Source organism: Boleophthalmus pectinirostris, unplaced genomic scaffold (assembly GCF_026225935.1).
Source record: "Boleophthalmus pectinirostris isolate CB_2022bp ecotype Guang Dong unplaced genomic scaffold, ASM2622593v1 HiC_scaffold_1, whole genome shotgun sequence".
Classification (NCBI taxonomy): Eukaryota; Metazoa; Chordata; class Actinopteri; order Gobiiformes; family Gobiidae; genus Boleophthalmus; species Boleophthalmus pectinirostris.
Genome location: NW_026570970.1, coordinates 18,145,133 through 18,165,468, shown reverse-complemented (window position 1 = coordinate 18,165,468; position 20,336 = coordinate 18,145,133). Strand labels below are relative to the sequence as shown.

Here is a 20,336-nt window from a genome sequence, read left to right as displayed (position 1 = left end):
ACATGACATCACAAGGTGGAACAGAGCATTTTGAGCTTTGCCGATGTAGATAGACTAATAATAAAGGGTTACTCAAACAAGTGTGAATGAAACAAAACAAAACTCCAGGTATATTTTGGAGGAGGTAACAACATTTTAACATGGCCCAAAGCTCAAATGAGTCAATCTTCTTGTTGTCTATTCTGATCATAGTCACATGGAATCCCTTGTCTCTTTCTGTGTTTAAGAAAATGTAGTTTGGAGGAAAACCTACATGTGTCTCAGACAGGAATGCGTGTCCAGTCTTTGGGCTGTTAACTGTGTGACTGAAAAGTTCAACTGTGGTCAAGGGACAGATGCCTGAGATGTTCTAGTTTACAATAATATGGTCAAACTGGGTTATAGGCTTTGACAGAGGGTTGTTAGCAGTGGTGGAAAGAGTACTGACAAGTTGCTGAAGTAAGTCACAGTTAAGTCACATAAATAAATAGAACAAGGAAGGAAATGAATACATGTGCCAAGAACACATATTGAGAATACACAAGCCAACCAGTAATCAGTACCACAAATATATACATTTTAATACTATGTTGCATGTTTCCACTAGAATTTAAATGCAACTAGATGTAAAAGTATTCTAAGTATTTTGAACAGGTAGATCTCTGATTGGCCAAGTATTGGAATTCATTAGAAAAGACATTTTAATGCAGATATTCACTGTTCTGTAACTAAATAGATTTTCAAAGTATTCTTCCCATCACTGTAAATACATACATACTCAATTACAAGTAAGTGTGCTGCTGCCATATTTATATTTAAGTAAAACGTACGTAATAGTAAATCCATTTTAAAGCAATTTTAGAAGCATTTTAGTTCAGTCTCATAATTCAGATGTTACAAATCCAATTACATGTGTAAAAATCTACTTAATAAAGTGCCATTACCCAAAAGATTGACTTAATTTTAGCAACATTTTTAATTGTTGTTCATTACTGTAGTAATATAAACAGTAGGAGTGTGGGTGAACACAGTGTTATACTGTGGTGATACTATTTTTATAATGACCTACGTGCTGCAAGTTGTGATAAGTTATGCGTATAAAAAGACATGTCAAACACAGTGGCAATTAGAGTAATGTAACTTATCAGCTATCAGCTACCAGCTATCAACTTGGGTGTGCTGGGTTTCAGTGATCTTTTTTCTGTGTGTTACGATTGATAAAAAATTAAAATCATATAGTGTTAATGAAGTTATTATTAACTGATGAGCTTAAATTTGTTGAGTCTGGCCCTGTACAATCACATTCAACATGCCCCTCTCTTTCTTCAGTGTCAGATGGCCACTCTATGAGATGTTATATCATTGACAAATGTACATTTAGCACGATGTTACATACACTACAATAATGGTAATAGAATATATATAATATATGATATATAATATATAATATATATATATGTCAGCCAGTCCAGTAGATGGCGCCCTAAACTTACCAGTTCAACCACATCCCTACAGAAGTAAAGCACTGCTCTCAGAGCTTGCTAGATCCAAGTAAATGTGGACAATTTTTGTTTAGTCACCATTTATGTTAGTATATTTGATTTTCTTTCCCGTGTAGTTTTCACTCTGCTAGTTGTGGTTTAAATCATTAAAAATATTGGCACCAGTCGAAGCTGTCTACATCTTGATTGAATCTAAGGGCCTGCTATACATATAGGATGTATACACACACACGCACACACACACACACACAAAATATAAAAATAAAAAAAATAATAAAATGCATCTTGCATTTTTCATGTTTTTAAGACAGTAACAAACGCAAAGTCATTGAAGGACAGGTCAAATGCAGAGGACAAATTTCCCTTTAGGGACAGTAATGTACCTTCTCATAAAATCAAATAAATTACTCAAATATGAGTTTGATTGAGAATATAACTAGTCACATAAATAATATGGTGTTATAGGATATCCATGGGTTTCAGAGTGATAAAAATACTGCAGTTTCCATAACAATTAATAATTCAAAGCATATAATACATCTTTAGAATAGGAAAAAGTCCTCAAAAATGTCACCTATAAACAGGAAGCTGAAAAGATAGATGGATCTTAATCATATACCATTGTTGTGTTGTGATCCTTGCTATTGAATCTCTATTTATATTGTCTCTTAGTGATGCCAGTCCAGTTACAAAAAGAACCCAATTATCATTCAAATGTTTTAATTCTGAAGTGTACACATTTCATATATATATTTAAAGTCCGACACAGATTAGGTCTAGGCATGTACATGACAAAACTACACGTTTAGTTAGCAAAGGCCCTTCTTTGCTGCTTGCGGGTGGCACTGGCTCTAATGTTGACAGCAACTGGTTTGGTCTATACTGACCTTGAGTGTTCTGTAACTCATAAGGTCTATTTTCCTCATAACATTCAACCCACCCTCTGTACCTCACCAGTCAAAACACATCATGTCATTAGTTTACATTATTTCATGATTTATGCAACATTTTCTTTGATTAATCGAATGAATTCACACATGGACTTTGACAGCTCTGTATTTGATTACTGATTATTTATTTCGGTCACAGGCATATTTTGACATTAATTCACAGACAGTCATATTTAACATACACAGAGTAAAAATGTGTAGGCTGAAGCTTAAACTTATTATGCCTACCCTTTATTCCTTTATCAGAGCATCATCTTGACACCAGTTCATCTTCATAAATACAGCAAGAGGAAACAGACAAATCAGAAACAGTACAACAAAGTACTACAGCACATACTAAGTATCATATTTCATGTATCTGTCCAGTATCTTACACAGTGCAGCAATATTAATTTCCAGTTATGTTCAGGACATCTACAAAATCTTTAGATTCACAGTTCACTTTCATCATAATTTTCAAGGCAATCAGTTTCCTAGGTTTTTTCAAGACTAACTTAATAGACTTTACAGTGTAGAGAAAAACTGTAAAAATACAGTTTTAGTTTTGGTGTATTGCACAATTGAAATAAATATCACAGCCTTGGTAAACACAATGTCCATATTACTAGAAAATAAACATAGCAGGTTCTCTGTTTGAATTCTCAGTCTATTTCACTTATTATGATGACTACAAAAAGTTTTAAAAGTCCTCAAGTACAATTCTGATCCTTTAATATTTCCTAATTAATGCTACAACACATATAGGCCGACTGTACGGATGCTGAATTATGTTTCCATGTATTGAAACATTTTGGAAGGTCATATTTTTCAGCTAAAAAGAGATGAGCTTGGACACAACTTGCTTACTAAAATGATTCAAAACAAAATTCTATTATAAATGTCATTCATTATCATATTATCGTCGCCGTGGTAAGGTGACATCAGGTTCACTACAGATAGCAGCATTTCACGAGCTCTCATCAGCGTTTGCACTTTTTCAAATTACCAAGCGAACTCAAGCTTCAACTACCTGTTTTATTAAGATACACGAGGTAAGAGGTCAGTATTACCATGAATTCAAAACAAGACAAATGCACAAAAACACACTGCAATGGTCCATCAGGGTTTCAGTATGTTTTGGTTGGTAATGTTGTTTCTACACAAGTTTTAATTAAATATACATAGTGGTACTTCAAAATTACATGTCTCAAGTACATGCGAATACTGTTTTAAGAAAATACTCAAGTAAGAGTGAAAAGTCTTTAGAAAACCAGTTGTCATCTAAAAGTAATTATAGTGTAACTGTTTGGACATGACATCTGATTTGCAATTTGTAGTTTTGAAGGGTGAAATACTTAAAAATAGACCAAATTTGGTGTATTCAAAGGACAGATTGTAGACAGTGCTATTAAAACACCATAAAACAGTTATATGCGTGTGTGGTTATAGACTTTAAAGTGCAAAATATGATCTGGAAAGTACATGTTGGCACTTAACTACGCAAAGTTAAAAAGTATTTGTGTGTTTTTACAGATATCCATCCACAACGTGAAAATGAAGACAAAGGATAAGGTGCTGGATGAAATGGCCGCCCAAATAAAAGCCATGTTGGACGGTCGAATCAGTATGGACCCTGATGTCAACGCACCATCACATTATAGGTCATCCTGGTCCCCCCCCCTCCTCCTGCAATCAGGTATATCTTGCCACCTGTAGCAGCAGGGCGGGGAAGGCAGTGTCAGCAGAGAGAGGAGAAGATACTATTTTGTGACCACACTGTCGTGCAAAATAAAGTCAATATAATTTTTTTTGTTCTTTAAAATAAATGGATAAATCGATCTGGATCTCCGCGAGTGCTTATTTTTTACGTGAGTTACAAACCTCCTCAAACACAAAGGGCACAACAAGTCACAAAATTGTCCTGAAACTCCAAGGATTCAAAGGAGTAATTCATCGCTGTTTCTGGATTGGCGATCGCAGCGACATTAAAGGGTGAAAGCATCTTGACGCACGCTTCGATTTTATGAATGAAAGCGCCGCTACGCTGAGCGGCTATCAGGCATGGAAGATCCGAAGTTGTTTAAAGACGGATTTACGCAGCACTTTTCTAAACAAATAAAACGTAATATTGACGCCCTGTGAATGTGTCAATGCAATGAGTCAAAATGAGCGATGAGGAAAATCAGATTCATGGCGGGGCAGAAAATCCAGAGGCTCAATTCAAATCTTGCGTGGCATCAAGGAAAAGCAGATAGGGAGTATGCACGCGCAGAATAAATGAACTAAAACCCCTAATGGTGGATGATGTGGATTTAAATGAATTTTAATTGCACAAACAAAAACGAAACGGACAGCATCTCAAATGTTTCACACAAGCACTCCACATATTCCTCAAGATCAAAAACTTCCATCAGCTCTGAAAAGAGAAAAGCCAAAGCAGAAAAAGCAGCTTTGTTGGCAGAAGTAGAGGCTCTCGAAGTAAAACACAGCCTGGAACTGGAGGAAGCAAAACTCAAAACAAAGTTGGAACAAGCAGAGCTGGCAGCTAAAATTGCTGTTTCAAATGCAAAAGTAAAAGCTCTACAGGAGGAGCTGGATGATGATGGAGAACAAGGAGATGCAATGAATGAATATTATGAAAAGCAGCAACATGAGAAAAAGGATGTTATGGAAATAAGTACAATTGGTGAAAGCACAAAAATTGATCACTTTTTACAACTGGGAGCTATAAAAAACCCACTGCAGAAAGCTGTATTGACAAAGATTGACACTGATAAAAATGTTGCATCATTAAATGAACCCCATGAACAGAGTGTGTTTGAGTTAGACACAACAAGTGAAAGCAACGACAATGTTGATGACAAAAGCAAAAGTAGTAATGTACCAAAGAGTCATACAAAATGTGATAATACAAATGAGCTGATTCAAAGACAAAGTGACATTGCTCATCTTATTTCACAACAAAAGCTGTCATTGTTACCATCCAGAGAAATAGCTACATTTGATTGTTATCCTCTCACATACTTGTCATTCATTCATGCACTTAAACATTTGATTGAGGATGAAACTATTGATAATCAAGACAGACTTTACTATTTGGAGTAGTTTACCACAGGTCTCCTGAGAGATCTTGTCCGCAGCTGTTTGCATATAGATGTGAATAGAGGCTATGCTGAGGCAAAACATCTCCTAAAAGAACATTTTGGTAATGAGATTAAGATTTCAGGAGCTTTTTTTTTTTTCAAGTTCATAACATTTGACATAACATTTAATGAAATATGATTGTGCTCGTCAAGGGGCAGACCTTGAGTCTGAGACAAAACCGAGACCAAGCACCATCAAGACCGAGACAAGACTGAGAACAAATGTGCTTGAATCCAAGACGAGACCAAGTCCGTAAATAAGGGGTCTTGAGGCTGGTCTCGAGACCAGTCTTTGGTACTATAACACTACTATCTCCTAAACCCCCAATACAGTGAACCTTGTTAATTATTTGGTGGTTAATATCAACAATTAAGCCACATAAATATACATAGAGTAATGTAATCTTTGTACTAAACCCATGATCATATAAGTGGAATAAGAATGCTGTAAAACATCAAGGTTTAGTATATATCATAGTTCAAAAACAGAAATGGACTTCACTTCTTACAATAACATATGAATTTTGGACTGGAAAAGATTTATTTATTTATTTATTTTTTGTCTTCTGTATTGTATTATGTAAAATATAAATGTACACCTTACCAACTGCAAAGTAGATTTTGCATTATGTGGTCAGATACATTTATGCTGAAGAAAACTGAAAGATTATAGCAAATACACTAACAACACTTTTGTACTGTAATATGTAATGTGTTGAAAATCAAATAAGACCTTTACACATCTCACAGTGTGTAGTTTCTGTGTTCATGCAGTCTACTCACTGCGGAGACATTTATTTCTGTTTGACAAATGTGAAATCCTTTTCTGTGAAATGTTTTGAACGAAATCATCAAACTTGACAAAGTTTCAAAACTGTAAGAAAACAGTGATGTAAAGCTGTAAAATTATATTTTAATTGGCAGAAGTATGAGAAGTTCAGTAAGACATGTAGCCACCAACAGCAAAATACACCATTATTTCCTGTATGCTCAAATTTATTCAAATGTGGTCTGTGAGCATTTCCTCTAGAATATGTCAAAAATACATAACACAGGTTATGCAAAGGACTTAATCTAAAATAATACATCATTCAAAACAGGACCAGAAGCAACAGAGGTCACAGTAAGATTGGGGACAGGAACATTTGTGAACATTTGCATAAATGTGTGCAAGATTTTTCAGGATAACAAACACAATGGTCAGATCACATCAAAAGTATTTACAATTTAATATTATGTTAGCTAAAAAGGATTAGTACATATTTAAAATATATCCACTATAAACCTTAAGAGTATTCATATGCTATTCTCAGTTTAGTTATCTAGATTTGATTAAAAAATATTTCAGAACAAAAGACAAGAAGGAAAAACTATCTTGGCTAAAAAAAAAAAATTAAGTTTTTTCAAACCTCTTAAAATTATCCAGTTGCTTTTCGCATGTTAGTTAAACAGGTCTGATGAATGTTATACAGTATTTATTTAAAGTTTAAAGTATATGTATTATAATTCAGAACTGACAACATTAATTGCATTCATTTGACTGTTACTTTCAACTGATGCATTATGCTGAAAACTTTTCCTTTGGGGGTCAGTTTTTGAGTACACACATTCTGAGTTTTTAGCCTCACTTGGACCTGTTAAAAGTTGGTCCCTGATGGCCCTCTCTGGGTGATTTGAAGGTGCTTCTTTTACTGAAATCGAAACGTCTTTCATGATGCATGTGGAATTTGAACAAATATAATGATTAAAATGACTGAATATTTCAACATACCTCTTTTGTTTGTTGTTGGTATTATGGTATCTCTAGAAATGGAACAAGACAGAAGTTAAGATCCTTTGCAATACTTTGTTAATCGCTATAAAATCTACAAGAAATGGTCTTACATTTACAAACATATTTTCTCAGCAAAACTATGGCTGTAACTGTGAATAAGAGCAGAAATATACAAAGAAACATGATAATATACATGTCATCTTCATTAAGGACGCTTTGGTTGTTCTGACCATTTTTGGGGTGATCTAAAAGAAGACAAATCAATATAAGTCTTAGAAGGTGCTGCTATAATTATTTGATTTTTCATACCTTGATTTTTATCATGGTTTTGTCCCCTCTGATATATCACTATGGATTAAAATACATAGTAAAGATTAGGTACTGAATGAAATATTCACATTTTTTCACATGAACCATATTTGTAACTAACACTAAAGACAAAATCAGCCTAAACACAGTTTAGAAGAAATATAATCTTGAACATTCTTAACCAGGATTTGAATTGCTTTTACACAGCCAGCCCGTGTACTACTAGATGCACACAGACCACTGTTTGAAAACCAACCTAAATGAATTTTAAAAAGAGTTAAAACATTATAGTTAAGTAAAATGTACCTGAAACTGCGACATTTATCATATGCCCCACTATTTGATATTTCATTTCTCTACATGAGTACAATCCACTGTTCTCTGCAAAGATCTTTTTGAATATTAGAACAGACTCCATCCTATCATTTGACAGCATGCCTTCGTTTATCTGAATGTGGTCTGAATTGTTGAGCTGCTTGCAGAAGTTTATGTCCAGAAATTTGCACCAGACAACATGCACAGGTTTTCCACAGTGCTGGACGGGACATTTGATCTCCACATATTCATGAGGAGAAACAGCATACACTTGTCCTCTTGGTACCTGCACCTCAACATCACAGCCCAGAGAACCTAATGCAATACAAAAATATATTACTATATTAAATTTATAATTGCTTGGGATGAGTAGCTCCATGGTCTTACCTTGGCTGCCTCCACAAGAAATTATAATAAAACAAAATAAAGAGACCAGCATATGTTCGGTGATCTTGACCTCCATCAGATTAGAAGAGGTAAAAAGAAGATGACAGTAAATGGCGCCCACCTACCTGCTGCACAAACTCACCACTTCCTGTCCTCCCCCCATGTATACAGTCAGTGTGTCAGACCCAATCCCATAACATCACATAAATAAATCAAACAAACAAACAAAACATGCATTTACAAACAGACAGAGAGAAGACATGGCACCTAGAAATGAAAATATAATTAAATACAATCCTATGATAATTAATACATAATATATATACTTTTCTTGTAGTCTTCCTCTTACTATAAATATGTCCATTCATAATAAGGAAATAAGGGAATAAGGACTGAACTGTTACATAAATCAATGACTGCCTGTATCTACTTCTCCAGTACTGCCCCCTAGTGTCTCAGTAGAAGTGATTTTGTACACACACTTGTGTTGCATCTACGGCGCAGTTTATGGTACAGCGCAATGCCAATACTGCCCTCTAGTGTCGTACACATGTACAAAAATATTTAACTGTTCGTTGGTTAAAAATCCTACACACATTTGACTGGTGAGCTTTTAGCCATGTCATAATGTTGTTAGATTCTTAAAAAATATCTGAAGTTGTGTTTTCTTTCATTCCTACATGTTTGATTAACCTTTATTATTTGTTTTTCTTCATCTCCAAAGCTCAAAATGCTCTGTCCCACCTTGTGATGTCATGAAGCAGTAGTGTTCAAATTAACAGCTACCTTTGACCTTTAATTCAGCAGAGATTGGCAATCCCAGGTCTGAAATTATCCAAATAATTCTAGTGAAGATATGTGGATCTTAAAAACACAGTGGAGCACTTCCTGTATTACCACACGACATCACAAGGCAGAACATGTTCTCAGGATTTGTGTGTTAAACATGTGTGTAGGGAAAACAAAACTCCAGGTATATTTTTGATGAACAAACATACTGTAGATCAGAAAATTGTGTAACATGGATCTTTAATAATTAGATGATGCTATTTGACTTTATAAAATGGCTGCTGTCAAAAAGGAATACATATGATAGTCTATAGGGGGAAAGATTTCCAGATTGTTTATTTTCTGCAAGTGAGTACAAACTGATGAAGGAACTTCTAAACTCTGTATACAAGAGTCTTTTTATGTTTTGTTAGGTACACTCAAACAGACTGCAAACCACAGCTTCCTCCCCCCAACCCCCTCTCACTCTCTCTCTCTCTCTCTCTGACTCTCTCTCTCTCTCTCTCCAAAAGATAGAGAGAAAGGACTCAGCTACATTTACAAACACAAACCCATACAGAGGTATCATGGGAAACTGCACCTCAAGGTAAGTCAGTGGTTTTCATTCTTATTTAGCTGTTTCACACAGTTTAAAGTAAAAGTTGAAAAAAGTTTACAGATACACTTATAGAGCTGTTGACAATTTCCTTGTTAACAGCTCAGTGTTGCTCATAAGAAAAACTTCCTGTTGCAACTGTTAAGGAAATACTCCACTTTATACAGTGGTACAAGGATGTGTAAAAAATGACCCAATTTTGTTTATATTTGTCATTGATAGGAAAAAGAAGAAAAGCAATGCAAGACGGACTGGAGGTAAAGTTGGTGCATGAGTGTATGACATCTGGACATATTTGTAAACAAAATTGCAAAAATTCAAAGTAAACAGCTGAAATAGATCATGGTTAGTAGAAATAAATGAATAGTTAAGATAAGAAAGATACAGAGTGTCATTTGAAAAATGATTGTCAAAGGCTACAATTTACAAGTCCCCTCTTTTAATATTGTAAATATGTAGAATATTATGTCATTATGTTTTTGCAATGAACTCTTCAAATATACCAAATTAGTTGCATTGTATTTGTTGCATGATATGATTTTCTATTTGTTTTACAGTGGATTCTGAACATGAGAATGATTACACGCAGGTAAATATATTATATATATATATATATATATATATATATATATATATATATATATATATATATATATATATATATATATATATATATATATATATATATATATATATATATCACATTTAGCACAGAAGCTCTGAGTCATCAGGGGGATTTGGGTTTGTGTGCTGATAAGATGTGGGCAGAGTTAGTAATTTGCATCTCCAAACAGATGTACAAGGAGCATAAATGAATTTTATAGAGGAAGTAATAGGTGGAAAATATGATGTCATGTAAAATCGCTTTCTGGTACAACTGGTGGAAAGAGTATATATATATATATATATATATATATATATATATATATATATATATATATATATATATATATATATATATATATATATATATATATATATATATATATATCCACAAAGTTAGAACAGCCCTGCTCCATTAAAGCTGAGAGTCCAAGTTACTTGCAGACTTCAGCTGCAAAAATAACTAAATGTAGCATGTCATACCTGTACTGTACTGATATGTAAAACAGCAACAATGGAGGATCTGTTCACTTTTGCACACCTGTACGGTGAGATATAGGCTATAGAAGTAGGGTAGTAATAGAGTGGGCTGCTTGTGCCTTACATCAGCAATGGTAAGATGAGCCCATGAAGGACTAGACAAGTCTACCTGCCCCTCCACAGCAAAGCCTGTGGCTAAGTGAACTTGACTTGAGATATGGGAGACCCTTTGGGCACAGAATGAGTCCCAGTGTACACCCATAAGTTACAGATGTGCATCTTTGTATTTGTATCCCTTCTGTGTATAATGATAATTGGGTCTGTATGCAGCCTCCTGAGGATGTGACTTATGCCTCCATTGACCACAGCAGCTCCAAACCCACGACCACCAGAGCCACTACAGCAGAGTCTGAGTCAGGCTGTGACTACGCCACGGTGAACATGCCCAGAGCAATTGAAACAGACAGTGACTACGCCACAGTGAACATGCCCAGAGCAATTGAAGCAGACTGTAACTATGCCACAGTGAATGTGCCCAGAGTGACTGAAACAGATGGTAACTACTCCACAGTGAACATGCCCAGAGCTCACTCACTGCAAGAGGCGGATTCTGACGTGTCCGAAGAAGACTGTGCCACAGATGATTACATCTGCATGAACTGAAAAAAAAAATAAAATTTTTGTTAATATATTTTATTTTATTTCTAGGGGGATAACATGGCATTCCCAAAATTTTGCCTGGTTTCAAGTCTTTAGCTGTTTGAGAGAAAATTACCATTCAACCTTCTTTGCCTTTGGACTGATTGAGAAGGATGGGGTTAATTTCACAACTGTCACTCTATAGTTTTTTTTAAATTATTATTTTATTTTAACTATTAATTAAAATAAAATTTCCACATTGTCTGTACAACACAATATCTCTATGGGATCTGTCAAAATGGACCGCCCTGTCGAAATGAGCTGCAGCAGCCTAAATCGTTTATTGATTCACTTTACCCTGTCGAATTAAGCTACCTTACGGTTTTCCATTTACAGTTGTATAAATCCAATGAAGCTAACCTCCTCAGTTTTACAACATATTTCTTTGGATTGGAGACAGTGGGTTTTATGCTGTTTGCACACGGTGATCGTACTTATACCTTAGTTATGTCAAATTTCAACAAATTTAAAGGAATATGCATCGGTAGTTCATATGGTTGTAATATTCTATCATATAGGGCTCCGAATAAGAGAGTACATATCAACAGGCCAATTTAATCAATCAAAAATGAATATGGGTAGAGGAAGCTCAGACCTATATCTTTTATCACGCAAGACTCCCACTAAAGGTAACACATTTGACAAGCCAATTGAGCCATCAAATAATGCTCCCACTGTAGAATTACCTTTATTCACTCATTTTTTTGAACATGGGAAGAGGCAGCAAATCTTGACTATAGCTTCTCCCAAATAATGCATCCATTAGAGGTAGCATATTTCACTTTTGTGATACTGGGGACAATGAAGATGGGACAATTCCATGTAATTCAGTTTTATTTATATATTTTATTGGTTATTTTATTTTATTATTTATTCTGAATTTTCTAGCAGCTGTGGTTGGATTGTCTAAAGTTTGAATGGATGATTTTCACCCTCTATTGTCCAGTGTCAGTCTCTTTTGGTTCAAACAGAATGTATAAGGGACTGGATGGTCAGCACCTTGTTCTGCAGCACACAAATCAGTAGATGGAGCCAAAGAGTCACTTATTTACACAAAGACTTTAATCAGTTTCTATTTTTATTTTTAACACATTAAACTTCTCTAACCTTTTTAAACTTTCACTGTTATTCTTTAACATGCACCTGTCATCTAAGACAGGATCTAATTTGCCATTGAAACGGTTTCTGTTTTCCTGAACAGTTTATAGTTTGACCCCAGTACTTTAAGTCTCTGCACTGGCTTCCTATGAGCTTTTTATTATTATTATTTTTATTTATTTTTTATTGGTTTTATGAAGCTCTTACTAGACTTAGTCCTATTTATTTATCTGATCTGCTTTTATCATAGGAGCCCTCTCAGATTCTCATGTCCTCAGGTAGTCGTCTTTTAACTGCCCCAAGAGTCCAAACTTAAACTCTCAGTGAGTCTTCATTCAGCTTTTACAGCCCCCATTTGTGAAACAGTTGACTTGAGGATCTTTGGTCCACTGTGAGTGCTCATATTTTTAAAAGTAAACTCAAAACCTATCTTTTTAATTTAGCTTTTAATTGAAACTTTTACTTGTTTTTAACTTAAATTATTATTATTATTATTATTATTATTATATTTGTTTTAAATTTAATTATCATTACTATTTTACTCAGTCTCCATCTGATTAGTTCTCCATTTTTATTTTTACTATAACCTTTAAGAGCTTTATATTTATGTTTTATGTTTTTGTTTAAATTGTTATATATTTGGATGAAATTATCGGGGAGTTTGCTGTTGTTTTTATTTTTGTCATTTTTCTGTTGCATGTGAAGCACTTTGTGTTACATTTCAAATGTATGAAAAGTGCTATACAAATAAAGTTTGACTGATTGAATTTGTATGATTTTGAGTTAATATTTTGTGATTTTTCTTACTTTTTTAAATAGTTATAATTTTGGTATTCTTTCACATTTATAAGACAGTAAGCAGTCAACATTTTATAAATATAGTGTTTTTAATTTTCATCATTAGTTATTGATGGTTTGACCATTTTAAATTAAACACAACATACCACTGAATATTTACAAATCATAACACAACCTGAACAGTAAACAGCTTTTAAGAACATTGTTATGACAAATGTAATTAGGAGTCTGTAGCATGTCCTATATTGCATGTAAATTACCAACCACTCATCTATTCCACTTGTTAAAATCAGAACTCCATTTCTATGTGACTAATACATTTGTTCCACTGAGATTTTCTTGTAAAAGTCCTTCACATGTTTTAAAATAAGAGAAAACGTTAAATGAACAAATCTCTGGATTAATTATATATCGAGTTCACGCGTTGAACGTAGCTTGCATAAGGTTCAACTTCCTCTACATCGTCCATCTGAAACAAGAAAAGACATTTCATTGGAAACCTGAATAAATGCTTCAAATGATTTCAGTACTGCAGTGGATTACTCACTCGTGAAGGTTTTGATGCCCTTTGATTCATCCTGATGAAAAAGAAGATATTAACTATTACTTATTTATTAAAAAAAAACAAAAAAACAATCAGAACTGTCAATAATTTCTTCAATATGTAAAAAAATATATATTTTGGAATGCTCAAAAATAAACATAACTGAAAAAAAAAAAAAAAGCAGAGATTCCCTAATAGACCTTTTTGACAACGGCCGTTATGTAGGGTCAACGTAACTCCCAGTTAATGGTTATCTTTTACAAAATGTTTGTGGAAATGTCTCACACATTTTCTGCCAGCTTCATAAATCTTCCCCATCACCAACAAGGTCCACAAAGAAAATATTCTGTCCATGAAGAATTTATCCACAACTATCAAGGTAAGAAAGATGAAAACTTAAAGGCGAACAGTGACGAGCGTTAGTGAACTACTCCTGAACAAAACTAACGTTACGGTCATGAATAAAGAAAGCAATAATCAATTAATTAATAAGTAACTTGTGAGACTGATTGTAGTAGTAAAATTCAAAAATTAATTTCATGATGTAGATATTCACATAGACAGAGAGATTTGTGCAGTTTAAATGCTCGGCATGTAATCTGTGAACAACTGTAACATTTAAACTGCACAAATCTGTCTATGTGAATATTTACATCATGAAATTCATTTTTGAATTTTAATACTAAAATCAGTCTGAGTTAACTATTTACTTATTAATGAATTACATTTTACTTATTTTTTAGTTTTGCTAGTCATTGTTCACATTTATGTTTTCATCTTTCTTACCTTGATAATTGTGGATAAATTCTTCATGGACAGAATATTTTCTTTGTCGTCCTTGTTGGATGAAGATTTGGTGATGGGGCAGATTTATGAAGCTAGTGGAAAACACGTGAGACATTTCCACAGATATTTTGCCATAGAAAAGCATTACTACTTACATTTACCCTACGTCGCAGCTCTTTGGGCTGTTGTGAAAAAGGTCTATAGCCATAATCACAAAACTACAACAAAAGGATTTGTGGCAAACGTGCTCTAATTCTTTTTATGGTTCAGGACATAATTATTAAGAGCACTTAAAAGTCCCATTTAATACGAGGACAAATAGATAAAATTTATCATATATATGCCTGGTTGGTTTTAACATTATAATCAATATGTAAATATTGTTTTTATTTTTATTCTTTTAAATGGAATACCTGTTCATTGGACTGTCTCGTAGTATGATGCCTTACCTTAAATCTATTACTTTCTTTACTGCCAAAAATAATAAGGCCAAGCAGAAAACCACACTGATGCCAATAGTTGCTCTGACTGCAAGATGACCTGCACCAAAAAAATAAAACGAAAAAAATGTGAAATTGATTTTCTTAAAATGGTCAAACTGTTTTTAGACTTACGTATGGCCTGACTGATGCTGTTTGGCTTGAGGATTTGGGTCTTGTTTGGCCTGAAGTTTCGGCTCTTGTTCCAGTACGGGTGTGTGATGGTGCACGACAGGTTCTGTGCCTCCTCTAGCGTGTTGACTTCCACAGAGCTTTCCACAGTAACGAGCCCGTCTGGGTCCCACTCGGTTTTCGTGGTAACGTTACCAGCAACGGTCCAGCTGATGTTAGCTGCAGGACTGGCTCTCTCTGCTCTGCACACGACCACTCTCCTGTCACCTCTCTCCTCAATCAAAGAGGAGACAATTGGAGGAGCTGAACACACACACACATAGCCTGTTTATTTAAAATGTTTCATTAGGCCACACAAGTCTAATGAAATCTAAAAGGAAGGTATTACAATTAAATATTGAGGTAAACTGTCTGTCAATGAAAGAGTAAACCAAGCACATTCATTATCAACAGTACAGTTACTCCAGTTTTACACTTTAGATTACAATAAATAGTTGGCCTTGGAAAACATAAAAAAATAACTTGTGAGCTACATAATTGTTTTACACGCAATACTCTACAGTAGTATTTGATATGACAGTTTAAACTAGGTTAATGTAGACCTACATTTATTTTTTCTTTATATTTCTTTGCATATGACCTTTTATTGTGCCAAGAGAACATTGAGATCAATACATTTCTTATTCAAGAGAGTGCCCTGGAGCTATTGATAACTACTACTCACTATATAATTATAATTATTGACTTACTGTTATATACAAAAGTGAGTACAATAGTTTTAATTTTTGTTAATAGTTATTATGAAGAAAAGTTTCTGTTTTTTTGTTTTCTGTTTGTGTGGGTTTTTTTTTTTTTTTTGTAAGACAGAATATGAGGCACTGAATAATAAATTCCATAATCACAGACTTTCTTTGTGCCATTTTCTTATTGTAGTCCATGCCATGACATTTTGTTACACTGTAAAATTCCAAATGTAATTTCTGCTTTAGCATTACTAGGTCAAAAAGTAGGTCATCGAGTACATATACAGTTGAAGTATGTCACCTTTACTATGGTGGCAGCCAACCTGCACTCGAATAAGACACACAATGAAAACATTTAAATTTTTTTGGTTCATATCTTCGCATGTATCTTACCTGTGATGTTGATGACGTGTATGAAGAAGTTAGACCCCCCCTCGTAGGCATAATCACAGGAGTAGTTGCCCACGTCGCTGTAGGAGAACTGGGGGATGTGGAGGATCAGCTGGCCGTCTGTACTATTTCTCAGGGCTTTTTTGTCTTTGCAAGTGTCTTCGTTATCACCCTTATCATCACATCTAATGTGACACTCTTTGTTTTGTAATTTTAGAGTCCAAATAACATATATCGTTGTGTTATATGCTTTTGCCACATCTCCACACGTCAGCTTAGCTTCCTCCCCGAGTCTGAAAGATGAGAACTTCACCTCTGAAACAAAATATAAAATTATGTGTCTGATCTGTAATAAGTGTACTTCCCCCCAGGAATAGACAATAGAACAAAGCATGTGTGTTATTTGTTATGAAGAGCTATTTTACATGCACCCAGATAATATAGACATTATTAATTCCGTCATTCAATGTTATTTTGTACAACATAGCATTTGTATCAGTTTCAAAATACTACAACTTGGGTTTCAGAATGATGAAAAATTAGGGCTTTTCCCTTAGCGTGTAACCATTTAAACAAAATATTAGATCTTTTGAATGGGAAAAGTGTTTAAAATGTCGCATATGACAGAAAGCTGAAACCCTTGAATACATATTACAGTCTATAATCAATTGTGGTTTTCAAAGAGGAAGAGATAGTCATTGGGAGGAATAGTTTCAAATAATTTCAAATCACCAAATAAGGTAAGTCAGCTCCACAAGCACAAAAGAAGACAACAAATATACCAATCGACAAAGAATACAGTGCATGGCATGAATCATAAATATATTTTACCATAGTTTCGAGAAGTCAAAGCAGAAGCAGTAGTGAATGTCTCATAGGTCTGATATTGGCCTGAAGGGATTAATATGGGAGTTAGAAATTAGAAAACATTGTAACAGAATATTATTGTGAGTTAGTTGGTTAGAGTTAGAAAGTGAAATTAAAAACATATAGACCTAACTGCACATCTTATCTACCCACAGTGCTTTTAGATTAAATCAGGGGTTCCACAGAGGTCACAGCAGCAGTTTGTTGCAGTACATTACCCACCACTGAACAGGTTTCTATTCACTCTACTTTCCATTTTCACTTACAAATGAAGTCACAGTCTCAGTTAATTACATGTAAGCTTTATAGGCCCATAACACTTTCATTAATATCATTTTAGATATACATATTTATAAGAGCAATATGTAACATTTAAGTATATTTCTTAGTGTCTGAAAGATGAGGACTTCACCCCAGAAACAAAACAATATTGTGTCATCTGATGAGTGTAATTTCCCCACAGGAAAAGTCTAAAATAGAGCATGTGTCATTTGTTGAGAAGAGTTATTTTACATGCTCCCAGATAATAAAGGCACTGGCATTAATGACACTTCACCCCAGAAACAAAACAATATTGTGTCATCTGATGAGTGTAATTTCCCCACAGGAAAAGTCTAAAATAGAGCATGTGTCATTTGTTGAGAAGAGTTATTTTACATGCTCCCAGATAATAAAGGCACTGGCATTATTGACACTTTAGATATACATACTTATAGGTGTACTACTAGTATATGTAACATTTAACTATATTTAACTGTGAAACATTCTAGGAAAAGCAATGCCACTGGGAACAAGTAGGTCAAACCCTCCTCAAATGTAAGCTCTACAGGCCCATGACACTGGCATTAATGTCATTTTAGATATACATACTTTTAGTTTATTATATGTAACAACAACAAAAAAAACAACAACAACAATTTAATGCTATACTGTGAAATATTGTAGGCAACGCAATAATTGTGTTCTTATTATACACGGTCCCTTTTTAAATAAATAAAATTAAATAAATAAATTCCCACGAGAACAAGCAAGTTAAATCCCCACCAGAAAAATTATAAAAAAACAAAAATAAAAAATACAGTAGTCACACAAACCTTTCTCATTACCCCGTATTATATGTAACATAAAACTATATTTAATGCTATACTGTGAAATATCCTAGAAATAGCAATAATTGTGTTCTTATTATGGCCCCTTTTAAAATAAATAAACAAGTAAATAAATAAATAAAATGAAATAAATAACTTCCCACGAGACCAAGCAGGTCAAACACCCATCAGAAAAATTACAAAAAATAAAAATTAAAAATACTGTAGTCACACAAACCTTTCTCATCACCCCATGCCTCTGATACCAAGACGACAAGCGCAACATGAAGCAGCAGCATTTCTTAGAACTGTCTCAAAACATCTACAGCACCATCTTATTTCACCATTTCCTCGCACTGAGCCCGTGCCCGCAGACTCCCCAATGTGAATGATCAGTGTATGGTGATGTGTCATTTTCCTGTGTCTTCCTCTGAGCGTCTTTCCACACAAACCTCTGCCTCTCTCTCTCCCACTCGGGCTCTGACGTTGTCACCCAGTTTCCTCTGCAACAGGTCACATGATCAGAACCCTATTTTTTGGTGCACCCAACACCCCCCTCCAAAGCTCATGGTGGAGGAAGTGCTGACACATGTGTAAAAAAACAAACAAAACAAAACAATTACTGTATTTAATAATATAAATATAAAACATATAAATATAAAAAGATTGTACTGAATGTCGTATTTTCAAAAAGTGTTAATTATTCTTACTTCTAGACAGTAGTTCTTTCCTCAAATATTCTCTGCTCAACTTGAATTTTCTTGGCTACTCTTACATTAATAATATGATATATATTTTGAATTAATGATACTCCTACGTGAGAACATTTTTGGAAACTCTCCCAATTTCTGTTATAGTCTAAGAGATACTGTGAATAATCTTAAAATAAACCTACAGCTTTTGACATCTGTAAACTAGTTGGTACTTCTGCAAACTAAACTCACATTTACTTGAATAAAATCTATAATAAACTACAGTAAAAATAACATCTGCTGGCATTTGAACATTTTAATCCTACTCTGATTCAGCAGGATGTGTGCAGATCATTTTGCTGAACTCCAAATATGCAGAGGTCGACAGCTGTGGTAAAGCGCTGATGAAAAGATTGTAATTTTCCAGGTCTGAACTGTCTTTGTGTTGTTGATCAATTGAACATTGCGTACCGGTGCACTTGTAGTTTGTGGTTAATAAACAGCAAGTACAATAGGGGCCTGTGGTTTGGGGGTAGCTGCGGACTCATACTGATAATAAAATAAGCCTAGTATGGCAAGATTGGTATTTGCACCATCAATATTTCCATTGTGATTTTGAAGGGAAATTTGAAAATTAAAATTGAAATTGAGACATTAGATCTTCAGAGGTTTAGAGATTTTGTGTACTGCTGAATATGTTTTGGCCCAATTCCTCTTTCTGGACTAATATTACACTTTGAGCATAAGGCTCCACAGCTGACTCTGTGCTGGCATGGTGTCCAAATTGCGACATTATAACTGCTTAGTCAGCCGTGCTTCTAAAAAAACAAGTATTTACAAAGAAATGTTTTTACAGGACATCCAGTTTCCCTTTGATAAAGCTCACTTCCTGTTTGTCAGTGGTGTAATGTAAATGAAGTAAAAGATGCAGTAATAATAATAATTAAAAAAAACAGTTTGCTGTACGTTACTTAAACACATTTTAAACTGGATACTTTTTACTTTTACTTCACTATATTTGAGAGCAGGTATCTGTACTTTTAACTTTTAACTAACTTTTAAACAGAACTGAAAAGTAAATATACTTTATATTATTTTTTGAAATATCCTGAAAAGGCTGAGGGTTTATTTTAAACACATCTGTGGTTTGAGCAAACAATGATTAAGTTGTTTCTTTTGAACTACATTCAGTACAAATCTGTATCAAAATGACTG

General features: G+C 34.2%; 1 protein-coding gene across 2 annotated transcripts; it reads right to left on the bottom strand.

Moving 5' to 3' along the window:
* Nucleotides 1-13,470: 13,470 nt before the first annotated feature.
* Nucleotides 13,471-18,875, bottom strand: si:ch211-214p13.9 (cell surface glycoprotein CD200 receptor 1-A). Of its 2 annotated transcripts, XM_020939163.2 has the most exons (7): nucleotides 18,668-18,875; nucleotides 17,306-17,365; nucleotides 16,478-16,789; nucleotides 15,345-15,644; nucleotides 15,180-15,270; nucleotides 13,948-13,978; nucleotides 13,471-13,869 (listed from the first exon to the last, which is right to left on the bottom strand). In XM_020939163.2, the coding sequence occupies exons 1-7, from the start codon at nucleotides 18,726-18,728 to the stop codon at nucleotides 13,801-13,803; spliced, it is 924 nt and encodes a 307-aa protein (XP_020794822.1). In that variant the 5' UTR covers nucleotides 18,729-18,875; the 3' UTR covers nucleotides 13,471-13,800. The 2 variants fall into 2 exon arrangements, with proteins under 2 accessions (XP_020794822.1, XP_020794823.1); XM_020939164.2 differs by lacking the exon at nucleotides 17,306-17,365 and having other exon boundaries at nucleotides 18,668-18,871.
* Nucleotides 18,876-20,336: the final 1,461 nt, after the last annotated feature.